Raw genomic sequence first — 23,627 nt, 5'->3', positions numbered from 1 at the left:
TGCCACATCTTTCTCTCGTGGAGCCGCTGGTGGTTTTGAACCACTGAGCTTTTAGTTAGCAGTTGAGCGCCTCCAGGGCTCCATGTATGTGTCATGAGAGGATGGAAATGGGATAGACACCAGCCCTGCCGAAGCATTGCTGGCTTAAAGAAGGCAGGTTTGTGGGTCTCCCGGTCCCCCTTCTCTTCTGCTGCACTCTCCCTCCTCTGTCCTTTCTTGCAAGCATGCTATTGAAAGAGCCAGGTTTCTTTCTTTTGGTTCCTAGATGATGCAGATGGTTAAGTACTAGTTTGTTAACAGAAAGGTTAGCCATTTGGACCTACCCAGAGGCACCTCGGAAGAAAGGCCTGGCGATCTTCTGAAAGGTCACTGCCTTGAAAACCTGTGGAACGCAGTTCTACCCTGGCACACATGAGGTTGCCATGAGTTGGAATTGACTTGTTGGCAACTGGTTAGTATTTCAAAAAGAAAAAGAAAAAAAAAGCCAGTATCGGAAAATGCCTTTCTTCATTGAATTAGTCATAGGACATCTTTCCTCGTGCTCACTTGCTGCCTATCTGTGGAGGCCCCAGTGACTGCCGCTGTCTCACCTTCCGTGGGAGAGGAACTCACGGAGGGTTTGAGCCTGCCATCCATTCCCTACGTACGCACACCTGTAATCATACGACTCTAGTCCCATCAGCATTGGGTTGTGAGGGTATGAAAGTCCCCAGCCCTCTCCTGCAGGGAAACTTGTTGTGAAAGTTCCTGTCTTGCTGGGGCATCCTCATCTCTTTGAACAAGACTTAGGCTTGGAATGGCTGTCAGAAAGGAACGCCAGCACATGGGACCAGGCTTTCTCTTTAGGTCTTCTTTCCATGTGGTTCCATTTTGTGTGATTTATTGGCAGCTTTGGCAGGAGACACTGAATTCTGTCCTAACCTGCCAGTCACTGAAGGAGCCAACTGAACTACAGCCATTCCGATGTTCTGAAATGGTCTCAGTTTCTGTAAACCTTAGGAAGTATGTGCCTGTGTTTTTAATTCAGCAGGATGTGCATTTCCATTCCAAGTACTTCACGGAAGAGCTGAGAAAAATTTTTGTAGAGGACACTGACTCAGAGACGGAAGATTTTGAAGGATTTTCCCAGAGCGATCTGAACGTAAACAGTGACCCAGAAATAACGGTAATAATTATCAACGGGAAGCGATGTGGTTTGTAGTATTTTTAGTCCTGTTCCTGAATTGTATTTTTATGTGTAAGAAGTCATTTCACAAATGGAAAGATTTAACTTTTTCTTATGTATTTATCTTGCAAGCAAATTAACATAATATAAAAATCGCCACTCTTTAAGACTAATCCGTGGTCCACCAGCCCACTATTCGGAAAAAAAGCCAGCTGTCTTTGTGCCGCTGGAGGTCTCGGGCTGTGTCCTAGATGTATGTCTCTTAACTGTCCTTATCAAGGAATTTATCTCAGACTCTCTTAAACCTTTTTGTTTGTTTTTTAATCTTTTCACTCTGTCTTGGAGAAACAAGTTCCTTAATTACTTGTTGTGTGTAAGTAATACTCTTAAGTTTGAAGTTAATTTGGCAAAAATTTAGCTGTAGTAGAAACTTGGAGTTTTTACAAGGCATTCTTTTTAAAAATTTTGTCATAAGACATACATAATACAAAAGGTACCATTTTAACCATTTGTAAGTGTACAGTTTGGTGGCATTAATTACATTCATGATGTTTTACAACCGTCACCACTCTTTCCAAGATTTTTTCATTACCCCAAACAGAAACTCTGTACCCGTTAAGTAATAATTCCCTATTTCCCCCTCTCCAGCCCCTAGTAATCGCTGATCTGCTTTCTGTCTGTGTGATCTCTGCCTCTGTGATTCTGTGGAATCATACAATATATGTTCTTTTGTGATTGGCCTATTTCACTCAGCATAGTGTTTTCAGGGTTCATCCGTGTCATAGCATGTGTATTAGAACTTCATTTCTCTTTATGACTAAATAATATTCTATTGTCTGCCTGTACCATATTTTATCATTCATCTTTTGTAGGACATGAGTTGTTTCTACCTTTTGGCTATTGTGAACAATGCTGCTGTGAACACTGGTGTACACTCTCTGTTCGAGTCCCTGCTTTCATGTCTTTTGGGTGTATACCTAGGAGTGGAATTGTGGGTCACGTAGCAGGCAGCTCTCTGCTTAATTTTTGAAGAACTGCCAAACCATTTTCCACAGAGGCTGCACTGTTTTACAAACCCACCAGAAGTGCATGAGGGTTCCAGTTTCTCTACATCGTCACCAGCACTCGGGTGCATTCTTGATCTAGATGCTTCACACTTTTTATTGTTAACGATCTGGGCCAGCATGATTTCCTGAGGAAAATCTGCTGTCAGCACTTTGTCATTAAGAGACTTGTTAGTTCTCTTCCCTTTCTTCCATATGGTTAGGCCAGTGGAGTGTCCGCTAGTATATGGACGAGCTAACTTTAAAGAACAGCCTTAGACTTTTGTAAGAGCAGACATATTTTGCACTAGCTGAAACAACTGACCTGTATCCAAAAAATTACATACTACTTTCTTCTTCTATATCAAGGTAAAAGATAGAGCTTAAGCCTCTTCACATTCAGAAATGCCTAAGGAACAGCTTTTGGCATGGAACCTGCATAAAAGTATAAATAAGCTGTGACGACTCTTTTTGTTTTGCCCCTCATCTTTTCCTAGAGGAGAACTTGAGGCATGAGAGCCCTGATGGTAGGCTGCCTTGTTTGATGGTGATGCTTTCCATGAATAGACGTATCGAGCTGTGCCAGCCCTTGGCCCTGGGTCTCCTTTGGCCCCCTTTTCAGAAGCTGTTTGTGTGGCAGTTCATGTATTCTGGCCAGCAGCCCCCACTTTCTTGCCAGCAAGACACTAAGATCCTTCCAAACCCTAATGGGTATCATCTACTCTTAGTGACTTATTTATCTTCCGTTCTTCAGCTAAGCGATGTCTAGTTATTCAAAGAATTTATGTTTCTATGGAGGCAAGTAAACTACCCCAAAAGTCTTTTTTTTTTTTTTCCTCAGAGTCTATAAATTTGGGATACGGATTATGACGTGTTGTATTCACTGTGATACAACTTACAGTTCAGGGCATGTTCACTTGTAAATATTATTTTAAAACTGAGAAAATGCATTGTTGCCTCTCATCCCAGTTGCCTGCCTACCCTGTGAGAACAGGTGGAAGTATCTTTTCTGATTACACAGCATTATTGTCACCTTGTTGCCAGGAGGTTTTTGGCCAGCTGTGAAACATAATCACAGCCGTGGTCCCGACCCTTGTGGTCAACGTGGAGTCCCACCTTATCCCTGTTTTTTGCTTAAAATCTGATAATGCTTTGAATGGGACCCACAGCTCTGTTGGTGGACGTGAGTGGTGCAGGGTTCAGGAGTACATTTGCTTTTACTCATCAGCAAACTTCTTGGGCATTTAACTGAAGAGTTCAGAGGAAACTAGTAATAGGAAGGGGACGCTTGCAGCAATTCATTTTTTTTCCCAACATAATGTCAGAGTAGTTTTAAGTCTATATGTCTCTTTGGAAGGTCTTTCACAGACATCTTTGTTCTTTCCTTTATTTCATTAGCTTGTGGAGTCAAACTTGAGTGATGACAGCAAAGCATCTTTAGTGAGTGAGGAAGAGCAAGATGAAGAGGAAGAAAAGGCTACACCCAGAAGAAGCAGGCCTAGAAGAAGCAATATCGCTCTTCGAGTAGCCTTTCCGTTCCCCACCAAGAAATTGGCAAATCAGCCAGATAAGAAAAACAGCTCCTCTGAGCCATTGCATTCTAGCTCGTGCTTACAGGACAGTAAAAAGACAGTTCTGGGAAGACAGAAGAGCTGCAGACAGAGGAAGCAGTGGGAAGATTCTGCCTCTGAGTCCGAGGATGACTCCAGGGATGAGGGCCAGGACAGCTCAGATGCCCTGCTGAAGAGGACCATGAATATCAAGGAGAACAAAGCCATGGTGAGTCTCCGTGCGGGCAGTGTGGAGGCCAGCAGTGGGCTTTGACCAGCACTTCGCTGAGGCTGACAAAGCTCCTTTGCCCTTGCAGCTGCTGTTGGTTTGGCTTCTGTCAGGAAAATGTGCTTTTTCTCTTCCAGAACCAAAGCAGTCATTACATCATTAGTTCTGGGTTGGGAACAAAAAGAGACTCCCCAAGCCATGTTTAGCCCCCTATATGGTGCCATGAACTAATCCTGCTTATTTTTTATCAGGTTAAGTTCTAAATATAGTGTATGGGGCATGAGAGGGGCTTACTGTTGGCCTGTTCCCAGCAGAAGGTAGCAAAGCATAAATAGGTTGTCTCTAAGTCAACATAAGGGTCGTAAGGTGGCTTTCAGTCTAGAGACTGCTTTCTGTGATGAAAGCTGTGGTTTTCAGACATCACCTGAAGGAATGGAAGAGGTCTGGGAATAAAAACAACTCAACAATTTTAATTCACTTTGATTTTAAAATATCTTCATGAGAACAGTGAGTGGAACAGGTGAAATCTGTGTTACGTGTATTTGGTTTTTCCATATGTGAGTAATAAGTGTTCACCTGATTGTTGAGAATCATTATTTGCTTTAATATTTTGTATATATGGAGTTAAAAAAAATAATTCCACCACTCAAATAATCACTTTTTGCATTTTGATGTATTTTTTCCTTTAATGTTTTCCCTAAAAAAAAAAAAAAAAAAAAATAACTATATACAAGCTTATATATATAATAAGAAACCAAAAAAAAAAAAAAAAAAAAAAAACCCATTGCCATTGAGCCGATTCCAACTCACAGCGACCTTATAGGACAGAGTGGAACTGCCCCATAGGATTTCCAAGAAGCGGCTGGTGGATTCAAACTGCTGATGTTTTGATTAGCAGCCTGAATTCTTAACCACTGAGCCAGCAGGGCTCATATGCGTGTGTGTGTATGTGTGTGTATATATATATATTTATATATCTAAAAATAATGATTTCCTTAAGAAAATTTGAAGCCTACTTTTGAATCATTTTTATCCTAAGATACATTTATACTTCACTAAGGGAAATTTTTGGCATAGAGGTTAAAAAGTCGGGTGCTAACCGAAAGGTCGGCAGTTTGAATCCACCGGCTGCTCCTTGGAAACCCTATGGGGCAGTTCTGCTCTGTCTTGTAAAGTCATTATGAGTTGAAATTGACTCGATGGTGATGGGTTTGGTTTGCTTTCTGGTTTTTTTGGAAGAGAAATTTTTAGGACTGTACTGGTCCCTGCATCTTTAAAATAAGACTCCGTTCTGTGTTATTTTTTCAGTGACACCATACATTTGTATAATTTGAAAACTAAAAAGACTCCTAATTAACAGATTCTCTGATTGGCATACTAATGCCTGTTATTTGGTCAATAATTTCATATTAGGTGTTTATTTTGGGATATTTTCATAAAATATTTTTATTGAAATTAATCTGATTTTCAGAGCTCTAAATAACCATCAGGGTATTCTAGCTGAGCCATTTCTGTTTTGGACGTGATGAAGACGAGGTTCAGGTGAACAGGGTCACACTGCTAACAAGTGGTCAAGTCAGGATTCAGACCTGAGGCTCCAGGCCACTGCCGTTCCAGGGCAGCTTTACCATGTCATATTGTCCTTACATTTAAGATATGGGGCATGAATTTTATTAGTTTGTATGGTGACATCAGCATTGTGATGAAGTTCTTTAAACGTGAGGTTAAAAGTATAACAACTGTTGAGGCTTACGTAAACTGCTCTTCTCAGGTTTCTTGTGATAACAAAATTGACAAGGTGTGATAGGTTTTGGATAAACTAGATCTGGCAGCGTTTACATGAGATCTTTCTTTTGTTCTGCACTTCAGCTTGCTCAGTTACTGGCGGAGTTGAATTCTATGCCAGATTTCTTCCCAGTACGAACCCCAAGCTCGACTTTGGTAAGTGGGACTCTTTGCAATTACATGTACCAATGCTGATATGTGGCTTTTTGTCAAGAACACACCTGGTGCACGTGTTTGTGCTCTCGATTTCAGAAGAAGAAAACTGTGAGGCGGGCCTTCTCGGAGGGACAGATCCCGCGGCGCACGAACCCCGCCCGGAGCGCGCGGCCTCCGGAGAAGTTTGCGCTGGAGAACTTCACTGTCTCAGCTGCCAAATATGCAGAAGAGTTTTACAGTTTCAGAAGAAGGAAGACAATTAGTGGGGTATTTACTGACTGTAATAAAACTAGTTACTCTTTGTCTAAGCCCTTGGTCCTCAGTCCTGAGTGTGCATCACACTCACCCTCTAGCTGATGAAGGCACAGTGTCTTGACTCAGTTTCTGTTCAGACTGGGGCAGCTGAGAATGTGCATTTCTCCCAACTCCCCAGGTGATGCTGGTCCTGGGACCACACTTTGAGAAGAACCACTGATCTAATCTGTAGTGCACAGAGTTAATCCTTATCAAACCAAACTGAGGAGCAGCTCAGTGGTTGTGACCTGACTTGGTCTCTGGTGGAGGCCATCAAGGCTTGCTAACAGCTCCAGCTGGCTCCTTGGTTTTGCATGTAGGAATGGACCATGGTTCCTCCTAGCCCTCTGTTTTAGGAATAGGACATTTCAGATGCTTTCAGTTGGTGGGAGAAATTGGTGGGAGAAACTTTGGACCCTTCTTATTTGGGGGTTTGGCTTTTTAGTGAGATTTACTTCCCTGACCTTGCACAGTTTATAAGTCAACGAACCTGATTTTCTTATTTTTGTACGGCCTTGCCTAGAAGGCGGCTTGGCAGAAGCGTAGTAAATGACTACTCAGTGAAAGAGGGGAAATAGTAGATGGACATGGTTAATGTTGATGGTGCTAGAGCAGAGGGGGGTTGACATCTTTATAATATTTTCTTTAACCATGTAAAATATCTGATTCCAGGTTCTGCTTTTGTTCATTTTGCAGGCGAGATGCCAGGGGTATAAACGACGTTGCCGTGTCTCTTCTTTCCGACCAGTGGAGGATATCACTGAAGAGGACTTAGAAAACGTGGCCATAACTGTCCGAGATAAAATCTATGATAAAGTTCTGGTAAGTTAGCATATTATGAATAAATTGTATGGCTCTTACTTAGAGTCTGAGGCATTGGTTTTTAGAGTCTTACATGATTTCTAAACTGCATCGGGACTTAGGCCTTAGTGCCATCTCCATGAGGGCCTAGAGGCAGGCTTTGATTGGAGGGTCAGTGGCTATAACTGGGAAGCAGAGGGCAGCTCAGTGCAGTACTTCTCATCAGGAGAGAGGTCTCTCAGGGGATGCATAGAAATTCGGGGAAGATATGTATAGTTTGGAAAAGTATCTGTGTAATTTTTACAGTCCATATAGTTTACACACACATACACACACCCACGTATATAGTTTTTCAAAATTAGAAAAATATATTGTGGCTTATTTTTGCTCATATAACCATAGAAAACAAAGCTTGACAGTATCTTTGGTTGGCAAGGAATGGGTTGAAATCTCTTTTAAATGATTTAGGGGGGAGGCTTTGTGTTCTTCTTTGTTGGTTTTTTGATAAGTAATGGGATACTGTCTTAAGGTAGTATTAAAATGCTTTTAATTGCCAGCATTTCAAAAAAGGGATTTTATGCTAGAAGAAAATTTGGATCTTCAGCGCCATGCTGGAGCTCACCACTGCTTGGAGCCATACCTGCCTTCTGTGGGCTCTGCCACTCCACCTCAAAGCCTTCCTCCATCTCCTCCTGTCCACCCCGATCATTTTGTTCCTTCCGGGCTTTCTGCTCACCCTCAGGTGCCTTAATGCTTCTCTGGTACTAGAGCTAAAATTGCTCACAATCTATTGGAGAGTGACATGGTTTGTACCAAAAAAAAAAAAAAAAAAAAAGCCCATTGCCATCAAGTCAATTCTAACTCATAGTGACACTGTAGGACAGGGTAGAACTGCCCCCATGGAGTTTCCAAGGAGTGCCTGGTGGATTTGAACTGCCGACCTTTTGGTTAGCAGCCGTAGCACTTAACCACTGTGCCACCAGGGTTTCCTGGAGAAGCAATATGCTTGATTCTAGAAAGAAGGCAGTGCTGCTTCAGGCATTTGGTCATGTAACCGACAGCCTCTGGGCATCACTGTATACATCCCCCTGCTCATCTGCTCTCCTCCTTCCAGGGCAACACTTGCCATCAGTGTCGGCAGAAGACCATTGACACCAAGACAGTGTGTCGGAACCAGGGCTGTGGTGGAGTGAGGGGACAGTTCTGTGGGCCGTGCCTGCGGAACCGCTACGGGGAGGATGTGAGATCTGCTCTGCTGGACCCGGTAGGAATGGGGTTTGCTTTTCTTAGCAGTTGGATTGTCAACAGGGAGCAAGCTAAGAACAGGGCTCCTTGAGCCCTTTATTTGGGACCTGTGACTTCCAGCTCTGGTTTCTATGGATCTGTCACCATCCTCCTTCTCTTCCTTTGCCTTAAGACTGGGCGAAATGAAAAATAGGGTTTTCTTTTCGCAATGGAGCAAGCTGACCAAGGGATAAAGAGAGTTCGTGTTGTTTTCCACTGTCAGAGGAAAGCTTTCTTACAGTTTTCTGGAATGGCAGGAGTTAATCTCTATGCCATTCCTCCGAAAAGTGATTTACCTTTGCCTTTCCTGGCCAGAGAGCATTCTGCATGCCTGGCACTGTTCTAAGCTTCTGCCAGCTGTTAATTTATTTAACCTTATGAAGACATAAAACCTCTCTCTGCCTCTGTTCCCTCTGTAATGGGATCATAGTGATGTGCTTAGTAAGTATGATCTTGAACCTGGGCAGTCTGGCTCTGAGCCTGGGCTCTTAACCACTGCACTATATGACTTCTTAGCCAGTAGTCGTAAATAGACTGTCCGTAATTTACGGATGAGTATAACCTACTACTCAGGTTAAGTGATCTGACAGCAATCACACACGGGGTCTGGAAGACCTGGGTCTCGCTGATTTTTCTGAAACCATGTGCTCCTAAAACCAGGGCTGACTTCATAGGCAAGTGAGCCCTGTAGTCACAAAAGGCCCTGTGATTGGTATAATGCCCTGTCACTGCCTTGAAATTCTTAACTTTTAGACAAGCGTGTTCTCATTTCTCACTGGGCCCTGCAGATTACGGAGCTAGCCCTGCCTAAAACCAGTGTGTTTGTGTCTTTTTATGTGTGACATCAGGGGAAGGGGATCAGCCTTCCCGGGCCTTTGTGAAATCCGTGAAATGACGGCAAAGCCTTAAAAAAATGTTTTTAATATGTGGGGTGGAGCTCATGTGAATTTTCTACAGGCTTCACTCTGTGACATACACTAAACGATAGCATGTGATTTGAGATTGGAGGAGAGGCTGGGCTGAGTTAGGCTGGGTCAGAACACTACCTTTGCCAGGGCCTGTACGTCATAGGGACATTTCTACCGTCATGTCTCTTTTAGGATTGGATGTGTCCTCCTTGCCGTGGGATCTGCAATTGCAGCTACTGTCGGAAGCGTGATGGCCGCTGTGCCACAGGGATCCTCATTCATTTGGCCAAGTTCTATGGTTATGATAATGTTAAGGAATATCTGGAGAGGTAAGTGTTGCCTGGAGGCTGTAATCCCAGAGTTTGGCATGAGAGACCATCCGTGTAGGTGGCTGGTGCCTCGTTTCATGGCTGATTTATAGAAACCACCTCGAATGCCATCCATTTGAAAAGCTTAGTGTTATTTCTCCTCTAGGACTTTTCTTCCTTTTCTCACAAAAATTTTCCCTTTATGCTGTGAAACAGAATTGGGAAGAAGATACAAGAAAGGTTGAAACTGCAAAGACTGAAGAGCCAAAGGCAGCCTTAGTGAGCACAGTGGAAAGGTTCAGGCGGTATGCATTCAAACGAAAAAACCAAACCAGTTGCTGTGGACTCCTGGAGACCTTTTGTGTGTCAGAGTAGAACTGTGCTTCACAGGGTTTTTCATTGGCTTATTTTTTGGAAGTAGATTGCCAGGCCTTTTTTCCAAGGCACCTCTGGGTAGACTTGAACTGCCTACCTTTTGGTTAGCAGTTGAGTGCATTGTTTCCACCAGTCAGGGACTCTGATGTGCACTCAGAACGTAGCGTTGTCTCAAGCTAGGGACAAGGAGGGAAGTTTGCGGCATACAAGGTTTAGTTATATAAAGTACAGTTTTGGACTGTGGTAGTGAGGTGGGTCCCCATGAGGCCTGCAGGGTATACCCCATTAAGGAGTCAGGACACCCCAGTTCTGGCTTTTCTACTTTGTGAGTTGTTTAGTCTCTTCAGCTTAGAATACTGTTTTGTATTTGCCTCTGTCTGACAAACACTATTTTTCATCTGTTTCTCAGCTTACAAAAGCAGCTGGTAGAAGATAATTAAGAGGAAAAAGGAACCAGTCAACTCAACATCGAGTACTCCAGCAAGACACGTCATGCCACTTGTGCCTAAGATTTCCTACGGTTGGGTTTTTATGCAGAAATTCTTTGTAGAATGTATGTTTCAAAAGATTTCTCAGGAAATAAGAGCTAAGCAGAGGAATCTATATACATGTATACGCATATTTGTTTGTATATCGAATTGTTAAAAGTATTTACCTATGAAACAAGCACAGTTGAAATGGGGTGGAGTGAAAATCCAGGTAAGTTACAGAGAAAATGTTGTATAAGCAGCTCTTGTTTAACTGTGTTGCCTTGGTCTTTTACTTCCCAGTCTGACTCTAGACCCACTCTGCCACAGGGGTTATATACTCTTTATCTTATATAACAGAAGAGTGATCATAGTATCAAACCAGTCTGCTCTGGGCCACTGGAAATTTATACTAAAGAGCTTTCCCCTAAATTACAAAGTGCAATTAACCACAGAACTCTAGAGTGCTAGAGTTTTATTTTTTATTAAAACTTGAATGAACACAAGTGGACCCTTATGCTGTAGACACTGGAAGCTCGGAGCGCTGCTGGCCAGCAGGAGCCTCCACCTCTTCATCTAAGACTTGTCTGTGCCCTAGGGCCAGCTACTGCTATGCTTTAAAAGAATCTAAGGGCTAATTTTTAATTTAAAAAGATTTTGCTATTCAATATCTACAAGCACTAAAGTTCTGCTTAATGACGGGGATTTCCAGACCCCTTGCATTTGAGGCTGTGCGCGTGTTCAGTGGAACCTTGAAGAGAGAACTGTATTTTGTTGAGGGGATGAACATAGCTTTTGAATAGGTTTCTAGTATTTTTCTACATTTTCTCCTTTTTCTTTCTACTCTCTAAGGATGATTTAAAAAAGTGCAGATGGAAATTACTAGACATTACATAAGCTGGAATGTTTGATGACTTTCAGTAGATAAGGTGCAGGTAACCAGTGAGTCCCAGCACACGGGCCACTTACACTTAGGCTTCGAGCAGCAGAGCCACACCTGCCATAACCCATTTTGCAGTCTTCTCTTTGCTCTTCAACCTGAAGGTCCACACATAGTTGGGGCCCCTTGTTTTGGTTTTGTACACAGGGCACTCATAGGTGTGTTTGGTTTCTTGTCTGTCCACGGGTATGGCTTTTGCAAAGATGACCGGCATAATGGATATCAGCTCCTTTAGGTGGGCTTCAGCCATGGTTCCTGACTGCGTGTCCCACCTGGCACCTACAGCAAAACACCAGCATTGCAACTGTATGGCATGTTTGTGACCTAATTGTTTCAGGCAATAAATGTTCCAGTTTTGTCACATTATTGCTTGTTGGTGGTCTTTCCTGAACTGGCCTATGTCTATGAGGGAGGTTGACAGCTGTGCTCAAAGGAAGCATGTATGCGGTTAGTACTCCTTAACAATTGAATTTTCCTATGGAAATAAAACTAAGAAATGTGAATTCAAAAGATATACATTAAAGCAAACTAGTGATCCTCAGTTTCAAAAAGATAAGAATTTGAATACTTACACAGTACCAGAGCGCTCACATTGCCTCCTGACCACACTTATTATGTCCCCTGTCCAGCCTTTAAACATTTGAATTTGTGGCACTTGCTTTAAAAGTGAAAAAGGGAGCATCTTGGCAAGGGCTAAAACAGCCTTCCTGAAACTATCCTTTAGGAAGTGTCCTCCAGAATAAATGCCCTGTGGTGAAATAAATTTCAAAAATTGTGCCTACCCTAGCCCCCTCTTAAAGGTTCATAATGGAATCTTAAGGGCTTGTAGAAATCTTGTAAAGCACTAAATTGCCTAAAGTGATTTACTAACCACCAGTTTGTACAAAGCAAAAAAATTAAATTCTACGAAAGTCTTCAATTATCCTGTAGTGCTAACACCAAATTTAAGTAATTAAATGCCTCAAAATTTGGTTCACCTTGGACATATACTTCCTGGCATTTAAATTGTTAGAAAGAGGCTGAAATTAGATAAGTAACCTCTGGTGTAAGGTTGCAGTTATGAGTAGAGGACAAGACACTGCAGATAAGCAAAGGGGAGACACCAGTTTAAGCCTGATTCAGAAATGTTCTTGATAACCCTCCATTCTTTTCTTGGAGTGCCTTACCTTCCAAGAAGAGCCCGTGAAGGTATGCGCCTTCCCTTGGGGGATGGCCATAATCTTCCTTAGTCTTTTTGGTAACATCAACAGTCAAGCACGTTTTATCCAGTGGCCATTCATTTTTTCGAGCCATGGTCTGCATGATTGCTTTGAGAGGAGAGGAGCAGGAATTGAACAGGAGTTAAAAAAAAAAAAAAAAAAAAAACTTAAGATGCCCAGAAGCCACCAGTAGCTGAGAGAGCTTTTCCATAGGATATTTTAGGTTCTTGGGGATTTACAGATGCTACACTAGGGCAGGGGTTGGCAAACTATAACCCATAGGCCAGCCTTTACCTGTTTTTGTAAATAAAGTTTTACTGGAATGCTGCCATGCCCATTTGTTTGCATATTGTCTGCAGCTGATTTCACACTATAATGGCAGAGTTGAGTAGTTGCAACAATGACTATATGGCCCACAGTGCTAAATTATTTACTATCTGACCCTTTACTCACCCCTGCACTAGAGGGAGCCACATCCCATTCTGCTGCTGGGGCCTCCTTTCCTGGTGCTGCCACTTTTTCACCTGAAATTTTAACTCCCATGTAGTTGCCACTGTCATTCCTAATCCCTTTTCTGTAATGGCTGTTGCACGATTGGTGAACGGAGTGGAGAAGCAATCATGTAAAGCTAGGTAGAATTTGTGCCAAAGGTGTGGTCTGCCCTGCCTCAGCCCTTACCTGTTAAGAAGGATTGTGGGTTGAAGAAACCAGAGAGCCACACCACAGCTGGAAGGACAAGGTCTTGTGTCCAAGTATCCAGTTCTCGGCATCGTAAGAGGAGGTCATTAAACCTGGTTAAAAAAAAAAAAAAAAAAAAACAACCATACCTGTTCCCATCAAGTCAATTCTGACTCTTAGTGACCCTACAGGACAGAGTAGAACTGCCCCATATGATTTCCTAGGCTGTAATCTTTAGGGAAGCAGACTGCCACATCTTTCTCTTGCAGGACGGCTGTTGGATTTGAACTGCTGACCTTTTGGTTAGCAGCTGAGTGCTTAACCACTGTGCCATCAGGGCTTCTGGTTAATCGAAGGTAGGAAGACATAATTTTCCAGTAAGATTACATCAACTCTGGGGAAAGGGGGGTGGGGAGGTGGAGAAATACACCACTAATAACTGGTAAAATTGTTACCTGATGATTTGTAGGACACTGTTCCTTTAAAGGGCTAGGTTTTTCTTCTGTTGAGATTTTTATACATGCAGGTCTTAAAGCGATAATCACAAAGGGCAAGAAACACTAGGAAGTATGGAAAGTGAATCTTCATTTATTCAAGAACTATTTAGATCCTCCTAGTGATAAATGGTGACCACAAAGGTGATCTGTGAATTAGGCTGACAAGTGCCTACATAGAGGTAGTACAGGTGCAGTGAGAACCCAGGAAGGAACACCATGTCTCAGGTCAGGGAAGGGAAGGACTGTGAGGATTGTTACAAGACCAGAGTTACCAGAAGTGGTAAGCAGAGGGAACAGTATGTGCAGAAGTAGCAGAGCATATGACAGCAGTTCTCCCACGTGCAGTAATATTTATAAGGGAGAACTCAAAGCCAAAACTAAACCCGTTGCCGTCAAGTCAATTTTGACTCATAGCCACCCCGTAGGACAGAGTGGACCTGCCCCATAGGGTTTCAAAAGTTGTAATCTTTATGGAAGCAGACTGCTACATCTTTCTCCCATGGAGCAGCTGGTGGTTTGAACTGCCAAGCTCTTAACCACTGCATCACCAGGGTTCCTTATAAGGGAAAAAAATAAAGGTTATTAAGGAAAATAATCTACCATCCATTGCATGCCTATGGTTTGAGAAACACTACTATTTATATGCATATTCTCTCATTTAATCCTCACAATTTTGCAAGGTAGGAAGTATCTGCAATTTACCTATGAGGAAGCTTGCTCATGGAGGCTAAGGAGAAATGAATGACACTGATAAAATTAGGAGATATCCCAAACCTTGAAAAGTAGGATTAAAGGGTAAAAAAAAAAAAATTTTTTTTTCTTTTAAAGAAAGACAGTGGGGAATGGGGCCAGGAAAATGGCATAAAGCACAGAGAGCCCCAACTATACCTCTACATAACAGTCAAAACCAAAACCAAATCCACTGCCATTGAGTCGATTCCAACTCATAGCGACCCTATAGAATAGAGTAGAACTGCCCCATAGAGTTTCCAAGGAGCGCCTGGTGGATTCGAACTGCTGACTTCTTAGTCAGCAGCCATAGTAGCACTTAACCACTATGCCCCCAGGGTTTCCCATAACAGCAAAGTAATTATCCAGGTAAGGGCACGTGGGCTAGCAGTGATGCTTTCTGGGACTTGGTTTGGTTCAAAGAAGCAGAGGAAGCAGGGTTTAAACTCTTGACAAACCACCATTGCAGCAAAGGTCTGTTTGAGATATTTGGCTGACGCTGGGCTGGGAAGAAGAAAAGGCTATAAAGAATGTACATGTTCAAACTTGTGTCACCATAAGGAAAATTCCTGCTCACTTAGAACATGGCCCTGTGCCCTGGCCCATTTTAAATTCTTGCAAATAGCTGCTCTAGAAAAAAATGTATTTGAAGAATAAAGAATAGCATAGGTTCTACACAATGATAATACAAAAAAAAAAGGGCCAAGGATAGGAAAAACAATGATAGAAAAAGAACCTCAGTGTGTTGCCACAGAGGATAAGTATTGCAGCCAAATAATTTTCAACAAGTTAAAACAAGTGAAATGACCGCCTGTATGAATATAGCTTAGAAATAGAAGCAATAAAGAGAAAGGAAGTTAAACTAGATCATCTCAGAGAAGAAGTACAAAAATAATTACAGAAAGAAAAGCAGCATAAGAACAGTAATAAAATGGAAATTCATAAAGGATTAGTATGAAAATAAACTGAAGTGAAACAATATTTAATAAAATTCTGGAAAGTTTGACAGCTTTCCTAAGTTACAAATTTGAATCTGTATAATGAAGAGGAATATCGTGTTCCAAGGAAAATTGGCACAGAATAATCAGTACTAAGATATATCTTAATATTAGAAGATACAAATTCTCTAGTCAGCCAGGCAAAAACATGAAGCCATTTTGAAAGGAAAAATTTATGGTAGCTTCAAACTTCACCACAGCAGCATCTGACAAGAGAATATGAATAATGCCTACAGAGTCCTCCAACAATGAATGTCAAAATTTTTATAACCAGCCAAACTTTCATTCAAGTGTAAAGACAGTGGGCTATATGGCATGAAAAAAACCTAGCAAATCCAAGAAACAAGGGTTTAAAACCCAGGAACAAAGGAACTAAGTCCATTTTTTAGATTCCTCTATTATTTTTAAGTATGTTTAAAGTCCTCAGAAGGAAGATAAACACAAAAACAGGAAATTATGAAAACCAGGTTAGATACCCCTTCAATATAAATAACTTGAAACTAGAAACTGAAGAATAAAATTTTTAAAAATTAAAGGGAGAAACAGTAGACTGGAAACAGCTGATGTAAAATGAAGATTGACCAGTATCAGCAGAGACACAGATTGAAAATATGAGAGAAGATATATAAATACAGATAATTGAGAGAATGGGGGGAAAGGAAAGCAATATTCAGGGAAATAAGGGCTAAAAATTTTCAGAATGGAAGCAACAGATTGCTCTCATTTAAACCAGCACACAGAACCAAGTGAGAAACAGTTTTTACGAACCCACACCTAAAAATTGTAGACTATCAGGAGTAAAGAGAAGAAGCTTCTCAGCAAGAAAATTAATTACTTGGGAAGGAATGAGAAGCACATGAAGAACAAAATCATCTGCTACAATAAATGTTACAAGACAGTGGAGTTATAAATCAGTTCTGAAGGGGAAATAATGGTTGTATACTAGAATTCTATACCCAAGTAAATTTGTTTAAGAGTGTGAACAGACAGGGTTTTCAATGGTTGATTTTTCCAAAGTAGATCTCCAGGCCGTTCTTTAAAGGTGTGCTGATGGGTAGACTCAAACCAGCAACCTTTCGATTAGCAACCAACCTCATTAACCATTTGTACCACCAAGGGACTCACATTATCTAATTTTAGGAGTTAGTAAGAAGTTACAGTAATTAAATCTGTGGTGTTTGTGAAGGGGTAGATACACAGTGGAATACAATAGAGTCTAGAAAGAGAACCATACAAATATGGCCAATAGGTTTTTAAAAGTGCAAAGGCACTTCAATGGACAAATAATAGCATTCACAATTAGTGTCAAAACAATTATATACCCATATGCAAAATTCACCTCAAAATATAAAATGGGTGCTGCTGCTGCCCTGGGTCCACCCCACCCCCCACCTGCTGTGACACCATTCCCCCCCTTCTTCCTTTTTCTCCCTCCCACCTGACCCCATATGCCACCTCCACCTTTTCCTGATGAACTTCCCAAGGTGCCGCTGCGGTTAGAGAGCTACCAGCCTGCTGGTGCCCTGGGTTGGCCCTGCCTACAGCTGCCAGTATCTGCTGTGATGCCATTTTTCCCTTTTATCACTACCACCTAGCCCCATGGGTCACCTCCCCCATTCACACTGAAACCTCCAAAGTGCTGTTGCCTCTAGAGAGCCGCTAGCCTACCACTGCCCTAGGTCCACCCCACTCCCACATGCAAACTTCCACTGCAACGTCATTTTTTCCCCCTTTCTCCCTTTTTCCCTCCCACCTAGCCCTGGATGCTACTCCCCCTCCCCCTTCCCACCAGCCTATGCCACGTTGCCATGGCTAGAGCATACCCAGAACTCAGACCTGCTACTGCACCAGGTCTGCACTGCCCCTCCCCCTGCCATTTGACCAGCTGCTGAATGGTGAGAAGTGAGCCTGTACCATTCCTCGTCCAGCAATCCCACTCATCTGGTGAGGGGCTGTGAATGCTCACACACTGCTGGACCAATATCAGGAGGCACACAGTGCCTGCCTAGCTCACTGTCAGCCACTTTGCCAAACAGCAAAGAAGGTTCACTGTACCTGCTACTGCCCTGCCCACCCAGACAGGTGGTGAGAGCTATCATGCCTACAGATGAGCAAGCAGCAAAGCATGCCCGGCAAGCCCACCCTGACATATCAAAACAAAACAAAAACAGGACAAAACAAATGAACATAGACTCAATAGACAAATAATACCTTAGTGTCTCAGAAACAGCAGACAATATCAGAACATAAAAAAGCAGAACAAGATGGCTCCCGCGAGTGACCAAAATAAGCAGATGACCATCCAGTACGAGAAAAAGGCAGTGGAACTTCCTGATACGGAATTCAAAAGACTAATATTTAGGGCTCTCTAAGAGATTTTTTTTTAGAGATTAGGAAAGAGAACAAGGAAAACAGACAAAACCAACAAAAACAGCCCAAATCAAGGAAAACACAGACAAAATAATAGAAGAATTCAGGAAAATAGTACAAGAATAAAACATCAAAATTAATAATTAGAAATCATACAAAAACAGCAACTAGAAATCCAAGATTAAAATTTTTTTTTCAGAAATGGATAACTCAATAGAAAGTTTTAGGAGCAAATTTCAAACAATGGAAGACAGAACAAGCGAGATTGAAGACAAATATATGGCTGTTACTTTAAGTAAAAATCAGAGAAAAGAATGATGAAAAATGAAAGCCTAAGAATTACGTGAGACACAAGGGCAAAAATCTGTGCATGATTGGAGTTCCAGAACATGGGAAAAAATGGAAAACAGAAGATTGTGGAAAATTTGCTGGAAGAAAACTTGCCAAATATTTTGCAAGACCAAAACTGACCAAGATGCTCAATTAACCATATATAGGATAGACCCCAAAGGAAAGTCACCAGGATATGTCATAATCACACTTGCCAAAACCAAAGACAACCTTGAGAGCAACAAAAACTCACATAAAAAGGAGAAACAATAAGACTAAGATATGATTACTTGGCAGAAACTACGCAGGCAAGAAGACAATGGGATAACATATACAAAACCCTGAAAGAAGAAAGAAAAAAACTGCCAACAAAGAATAATATATCCTGCAAAACTCTCAATTATGATGGTGAAATTAACACACTTCCAGATAAATTAAGGAGATTTATAAAAACCAAACAGAACTTATGAATAATATTAAAGGGAGTCCTCCAGTCAGATAGAGAACCAACAATATCACACAACAACCACAGTCTAGGACACAGGACAGCATAAGCCAGATATCAACTTAGGTAAAGAACTCTCAATAATAAAACAAACTAAAAGACTTAAAACAGGGAAACGGATGTCAATCTGTAAGTGACAATATCAAAACAATAAAAGGGGGAATAAACAGTGTAGGTATAGAACTTTAAAATGGAGAGGAAGTCAAGGTGATGTCAAGTAATAAAAGACTGATTCAAACTTTGGAAGATAAACTTCAAGGTAACCACGAACAAAATTAACCTACTCATAAAAATGAAGAAAAACAAAGATTCAGTAAACACAAAATCTATAATGATGAAAGAGGAGAAAATCCACAAAGGAAGTCAGCATAGGAAAGGAAGAGGAACAGAAAAAGACAGTACATACACACACAACAATATGACAGCAATAAACTACCTATCGATAATCACACTGAATGTAAATGGCTTAAAGGCAACTGTAAAGAGACAGAGTTGCAGAATGGGTTAAACAACAACAACAAAAAACATGACTCATCAATATGTTGTCTACAAGAGATACACATTAGACACAAGGACACAAATATATTAACAACCAAGTGATGGAAAAAATATATCAAGCAAACAGTAACCAAAAAACAGCGGAAGTGGTAATACTAATCTCAGATAAAATAGACTTTAAGGCAAGGTCATCCATAATAGACAACGAAGGACATTATATAATGATTAAAGGGACAATCCACCAAAAAGACATAACCTTATTATCTATGTACCCAACAACAGGACTCCAAAATACATAAACTCTTCAATGACACTGAAAAGAGAAAGTTCCACAATAATAGTAGGAGACTTCAACTCACCACTGTTGGAAAAGGACAGAACATCTATAAAGAAACTCAACAAGGATACAGAAGATCTCAAGGCCACAATCAACCAACTTGACCTCATAGATAACTATAGAACACTCCACCCAACAGCAGCAAAGTATATACATTCTGTTCCAGTGCACATAGAACATTCTCCAGAACAGACCACATTTTAGGCCACAAAGCAACCCTCAAAAAAATCCAAAACACTGAAATAATACAAAGCATTCTCTCTGATCATAATGCCATAAAAGTAGACATCACTAACAGGAAGAGTAAGGGAAAAAAAAAAAAAAAATACATGGAAACTGAGTAAAACCTTGCTTAAAAACAATTAGGTAATAGGAGAGATTAGAGGGAATCCAAAAATTCCTAAAATCAAATAAGCATGAAAATACATCATACCAAAACCTTCAGGACACAGTAAACTCAGTGCTTAGAGGTAAATTTATAGCAGTAAACACACATATCAAAAAACAACAAACCAAAATCAAAACATTAACCCTACAACTCGAAGAAACAGAGAACAGGAAAAGAACCCATGGGCACCAGAAGAAAGGAAATAATAAAGATTAGAGTAGAAATAAATGAAATAGAGACCAGAAAAACAATTGAAAGAACCAAGACCGAAAGTTGGTTCTTTGAAAAGAATAACAAAGTCGACAAACCACTGACCAAACTGACAAAAAGAAAAACAGAAGAGAAAGCAAATAACCCAAATAAGAAATAAGATGGGGGACATTACAACAGACTTAAATGAAATAAAAAGGAATATAACAATACTGTGAAAAATTATACTCCAATAAATTTGAGAGCCTAGAGGAAATATACAAATTTCTAGAAACACACTACTTACCTAAACTAACACAAATTGAGATAGAAAATCTTAACAATTACTAACAAAAGGAGAGATTGAAGAGGTAATAAAAGAATTCCCAACAAAAAAAAAAAACCCTGGCCCTGATGGCTTCACTGGAAAATTGTACCAAACATCAGAAAAGCGTATACCATTACTACTAAAACTATTTCAGAGCATAGAAAAGGAAGGAATACTCCCGAATGCATTCTGTGAAGCCAGCATAACCCTGATACCCAAACTAGGAAAAGACACCAAAAAAAAAAAAAATTACAGACCAATATCTCTCATGAATATAGAGGCAAAAATTCTCAACAAAATTCTATACAACAGAATTTGTCATCATATCAGAGAAATAGTACACCATGACCAAGTAGGATTCATACCAGATATGCAAGGGTGGTTCAACATTAGAAATCAATCGACATAATCCACCACATATACGGAACAAAAAAGAATAACATGATCATCTCAGTCAATGCAGGAAAGGCATCTGATAAAGTTGAACATCCATTCCTAATAAAATCTCTCAATAAAATTGGAATAGAAGGGAAATTTCTCAACATAGTAAAGGGTTTCTGTACAAAACCAGGAAGCCCTGGTGGTGTAGCAGTTAAGAGCTACGGCTGCTAACCAAAAGGTTGGCAGTTTGAATCCACCAAGCGCTCTTTGGAAATCCTATGGGACAGCTCTACTCTGTCCCAGAGGGTTGCTATGAGTCGGAACTGACTCAACGGCAGTGGGTTTGGTTTTGTTTTCCTATACAAAACCAACAGCCAACGTGATTCTCATTAGAGAGAGGCTGAAAGCATTTACTCTGAGAACAGGAACAAGATAAGGATGCCCTTTGTCACCACTCCTATTTGCACTGTGCTGGAAGTCCTAGCTAGAGCAGTAAGGCAAGAAAAAGAAATAAAGGGCATTCAGAGTAGAAAGGAAAAAGTAAAAATATTCCCATTCTGAGTTGATATGATCCTGTACATAGAGAACTGCAAGGATTCCACAAGAAAACTACTGGAACTAACAGGAAGATTCAGCAGAGTAGCAGGACACAAGATCAACATACAAAAATCAGTTGGATTCCTGTACGCCAACAAAGAGAACTTTGAAAAGGAAATCAGGAAAACAATACCATTTATAATAGCCCCTAAAAAGATAAAATACTTAGGAATAAATCTAACCAGGGACACAAAAGTCCTATAAAAAGAACACTACAAAACACTACTGTAAGAAACCAAAAGAGACCTATATAAATGGAAAAACATACTATGTTCCTAGATAGGAAGACTTAACATTGTGAAAATGTCAATTCTACCCAAAGCTATCTACAGATACAGTGTAATTCCGATCCAAATACCAGCAGCATTCTTTAATGAGATGGAAAAACTAATCACCAACTTTACATGGAAAGGAAAGGCCCCTGATAAACAAACCATTATTGAAAAACAAAAAGGAGGCTTCACACTACCTGATCTCAGAACCTTCTATACTGCCGTGGTAGTCAGAACAGCCAGGTACTGGTACAACGACAGACACATAGACCAATGGAACAGAATTCAGAACGCAGATGTAAATCTATCTACCTACGGTCACCTGATCTTCGACAGGGGCCCAAAGTCCATCAAATGGGGGAAAAGACAGTCTTTTTAACAAATGGTGCTGGTGAAACTGGATGTCTATCTGCAAAACAATGAAACACAACCCCTACCTCACACCATACACAAAAACTAACTCAAAATGGATCAAAGGCCTAAATGTAAACCCTAAAATGATAAAGATCATGGAAGAAAAAATAGGGACAATGCTCATGGCCCTAATATATAGCATAAATGCAATATAAACCATAACTAACAATGCACAGCAGAAAATAAACTAGATTACTGGGAGCTCTTAAAAATTAAACATTTTACGCTCATCAAGACTTCACCAAGAGAGTAAAAAGAGAACCTACAGACTGGGAAAAAAAATTGGCTATCATATATCTGCCAAGATTTCTGTCTAAAATCTGTAGAATACTTCAACACTTCAAGAACAAAAAGACAAATGATCCAATTAAAAAATGGTCAAAGGATATGAACAGACGCTTCACCGAAGAAGACTCAGGCACATGAGGAAATGCTCTTGATCATTAGCCATTAGAGAAATGCAAATCAAAACTACAATGAGATACCATATCACCCCATTACTGGCATTAATTAAAAAAAAAAGAATGTTGGAGAGGTTGTGGGGAGACTGGAACTCTTTTGCACTGCTGGTGGGAATGTAAAATGGCACAATCACTATGGAAAAAGCTAGAAATAGAAATACCATACGATCCAGCAATCTCATTTCTAGGAATAAATCCTAGAGAAATAAAAGCAGTCAAATGAATAGACATGGACACCCATGTTCACTGCAGCATTATTTACAATAGCAAAAAGATGAAAACGATCTAAGTACCCATCAACAGATGAAAGGATAAGCCAACTATGGTATATAAACACAATGGTATATTATACAATGATAAAGAACAATGATGAATCCTTGAAACAACTCACAATATGGATTTCTCTGGAGGGCATTATGCTGAATGAAATAAGTCTATCACAAAAGGACAAATATTGCATGAGATCACTATTATAAAAACCCAAGAAAAGCTTTATACACAGAAAATAACAATCTTTTATGGTTACGATGGATGGAGAGAAGTAGAGGGGAGGGGAAATCACTGACTAGATAGTAGACAAGTCAACTTTGGTGACGGGGAAGACAACGCACAATACAGGGGAAGTCTGCGTAACCCGATCAAGGCAAAGTCATAGAAACTTCCTAGACACATCCAAACACCTTGAGGGACCAAGTTACTGGGACTGAGGGATGGGGACCATGGTCTTCGGGGACATCTAGGTCAACTGGCATAACACAGTTCATAAAGAAAATGTTCTACATCCTACTTCGATGAGTAGAATCTGGGAACTGAGAAGTCAAGCAACAAACATGGAGAAAGTATTTTAAATAACCTGTCACTAAAAGTGCTTGTTTCCAGAATATATAAAGATCTCTTAAAAAAAAGCATGAGCCGAGTATAGATAGTTGAGACTCAGAGCATCCTGAGTTTACCTCTTAGCCCTCCCCACCGCCCCCAAAGCCCCGCTAAATTTCATACTTCAAAAATAAAAAGGGGTCTGGAATGAAGGAGTGAGATGCAAAAAGCAACAGCGAGCAAAGATGAATCAAGATAACCTGTTGATAAAGCACAATAACTACGGATTATAGACAAGATAAAACAAATATACTGTTGTTAAAATAAGACTGAAC

At 40.7% G+C, this 23,627-nt stretch overlaps 2 protein-coding genes across 8 annotated transcripts in view; one reads left to right on the top strand and one right to left on the bottom strand.

Annotated features, from left to right (window-relative positions):
- The window catches only part of CDCA7L (cell division cycle associated 7 like), a 40,952-nt gene extending 30,533 nt beyond the window's left edge, over window positions 1-10,419 (top strand). For 2 of the 5 annotated variants that reach the window (XM_064290061.1, XM_064290059.1), the window contains exons 3-10: window positions 1,031-1,165; window positions 3,607-3,987; window positions 5,857-5,928; window positions 6,025-6,195; window positions 6,919-7,044; window positions 8,138-8,287; window positions 9,408-9,544; window positions 10,308-10,419. In XM_064290061.1, the coding sequence (XP_064146131.1) occupies window positions 1,031-1,165; window positions 3,607-3,987; window positions 5,857-5,928; window positions 6,025-6,195; window positions 6,919-7,044; window positions 8,138-8,287; window positions 9,408-9,544; window positions 10,308-10,338 (1,203 nt within the window). In that variant the 3' untranslated portion in view covers window positions 10,339-10,419. Of the gene's footprint in view, window positions 1-1,027; window positions 1,166-3,606; window positions 3,988-5,856; window positions 5,929-6,024; window positions 6,196-6,918; window positions 7,045-8,137; window positions 8,288-9,407; window positions 9,545-10,307 lie in introns of all 5 variants that reach the window. The other 3 variants (XM_064290060.1, XM_064290058.1, XM_064290062.1) reach the window with 2 other exon arrangements.
- A 917-nt stretch (window positions 10,420-11,336) lies between these two features.
- The window catches only part of DNAH11 (dynein axonemal heavy chain 11), a 361,390-nt gene continuing 349,099 nt past the window's right edge, over window positions 11,337-23,627 (bottom strand). For all 3 annotated transcript variants that reach the window (XM_064290057.1, XM_064290055.1, XM_064290056.1), the window contains 3 exons: window positions 13,183-13,295; window positions 12,472-12,612; window positions 11,337-11,584 (listed from right to left, as the gene is read on the bottom strand). In XM_064290057.1, the coding sequence (XP_064146127.1) occupies window positions 11,337-11,584; window positions 12,472-12,612; window positions 13,183-13,295 (502 nt within the window). The remainder of the gene's footprint in view (window positions 11,585-12,471; window positions 12,613-13,182; window positions 13,296-23,627) is intronic.

Source organism: Loxodonta africana, chromosome 8 (assembly GCF_030014295.1).
Source record: "Loxodonta africana isolate mLoxAfr1 chromosome 8, mLoxAfr1.hap2, whole genome shotgun sequence".
Lineage (NCBI taxonomy): Eukaryota > Metazoa > Chordata > Mammalia > Proboscidea > Elephantidae > Loxodonta > Loxodonta africana.
Note: the sequence above shows the minus strand (reverse complement) of the source record. Positions and strands in the feature narration are given on the sequence as shown.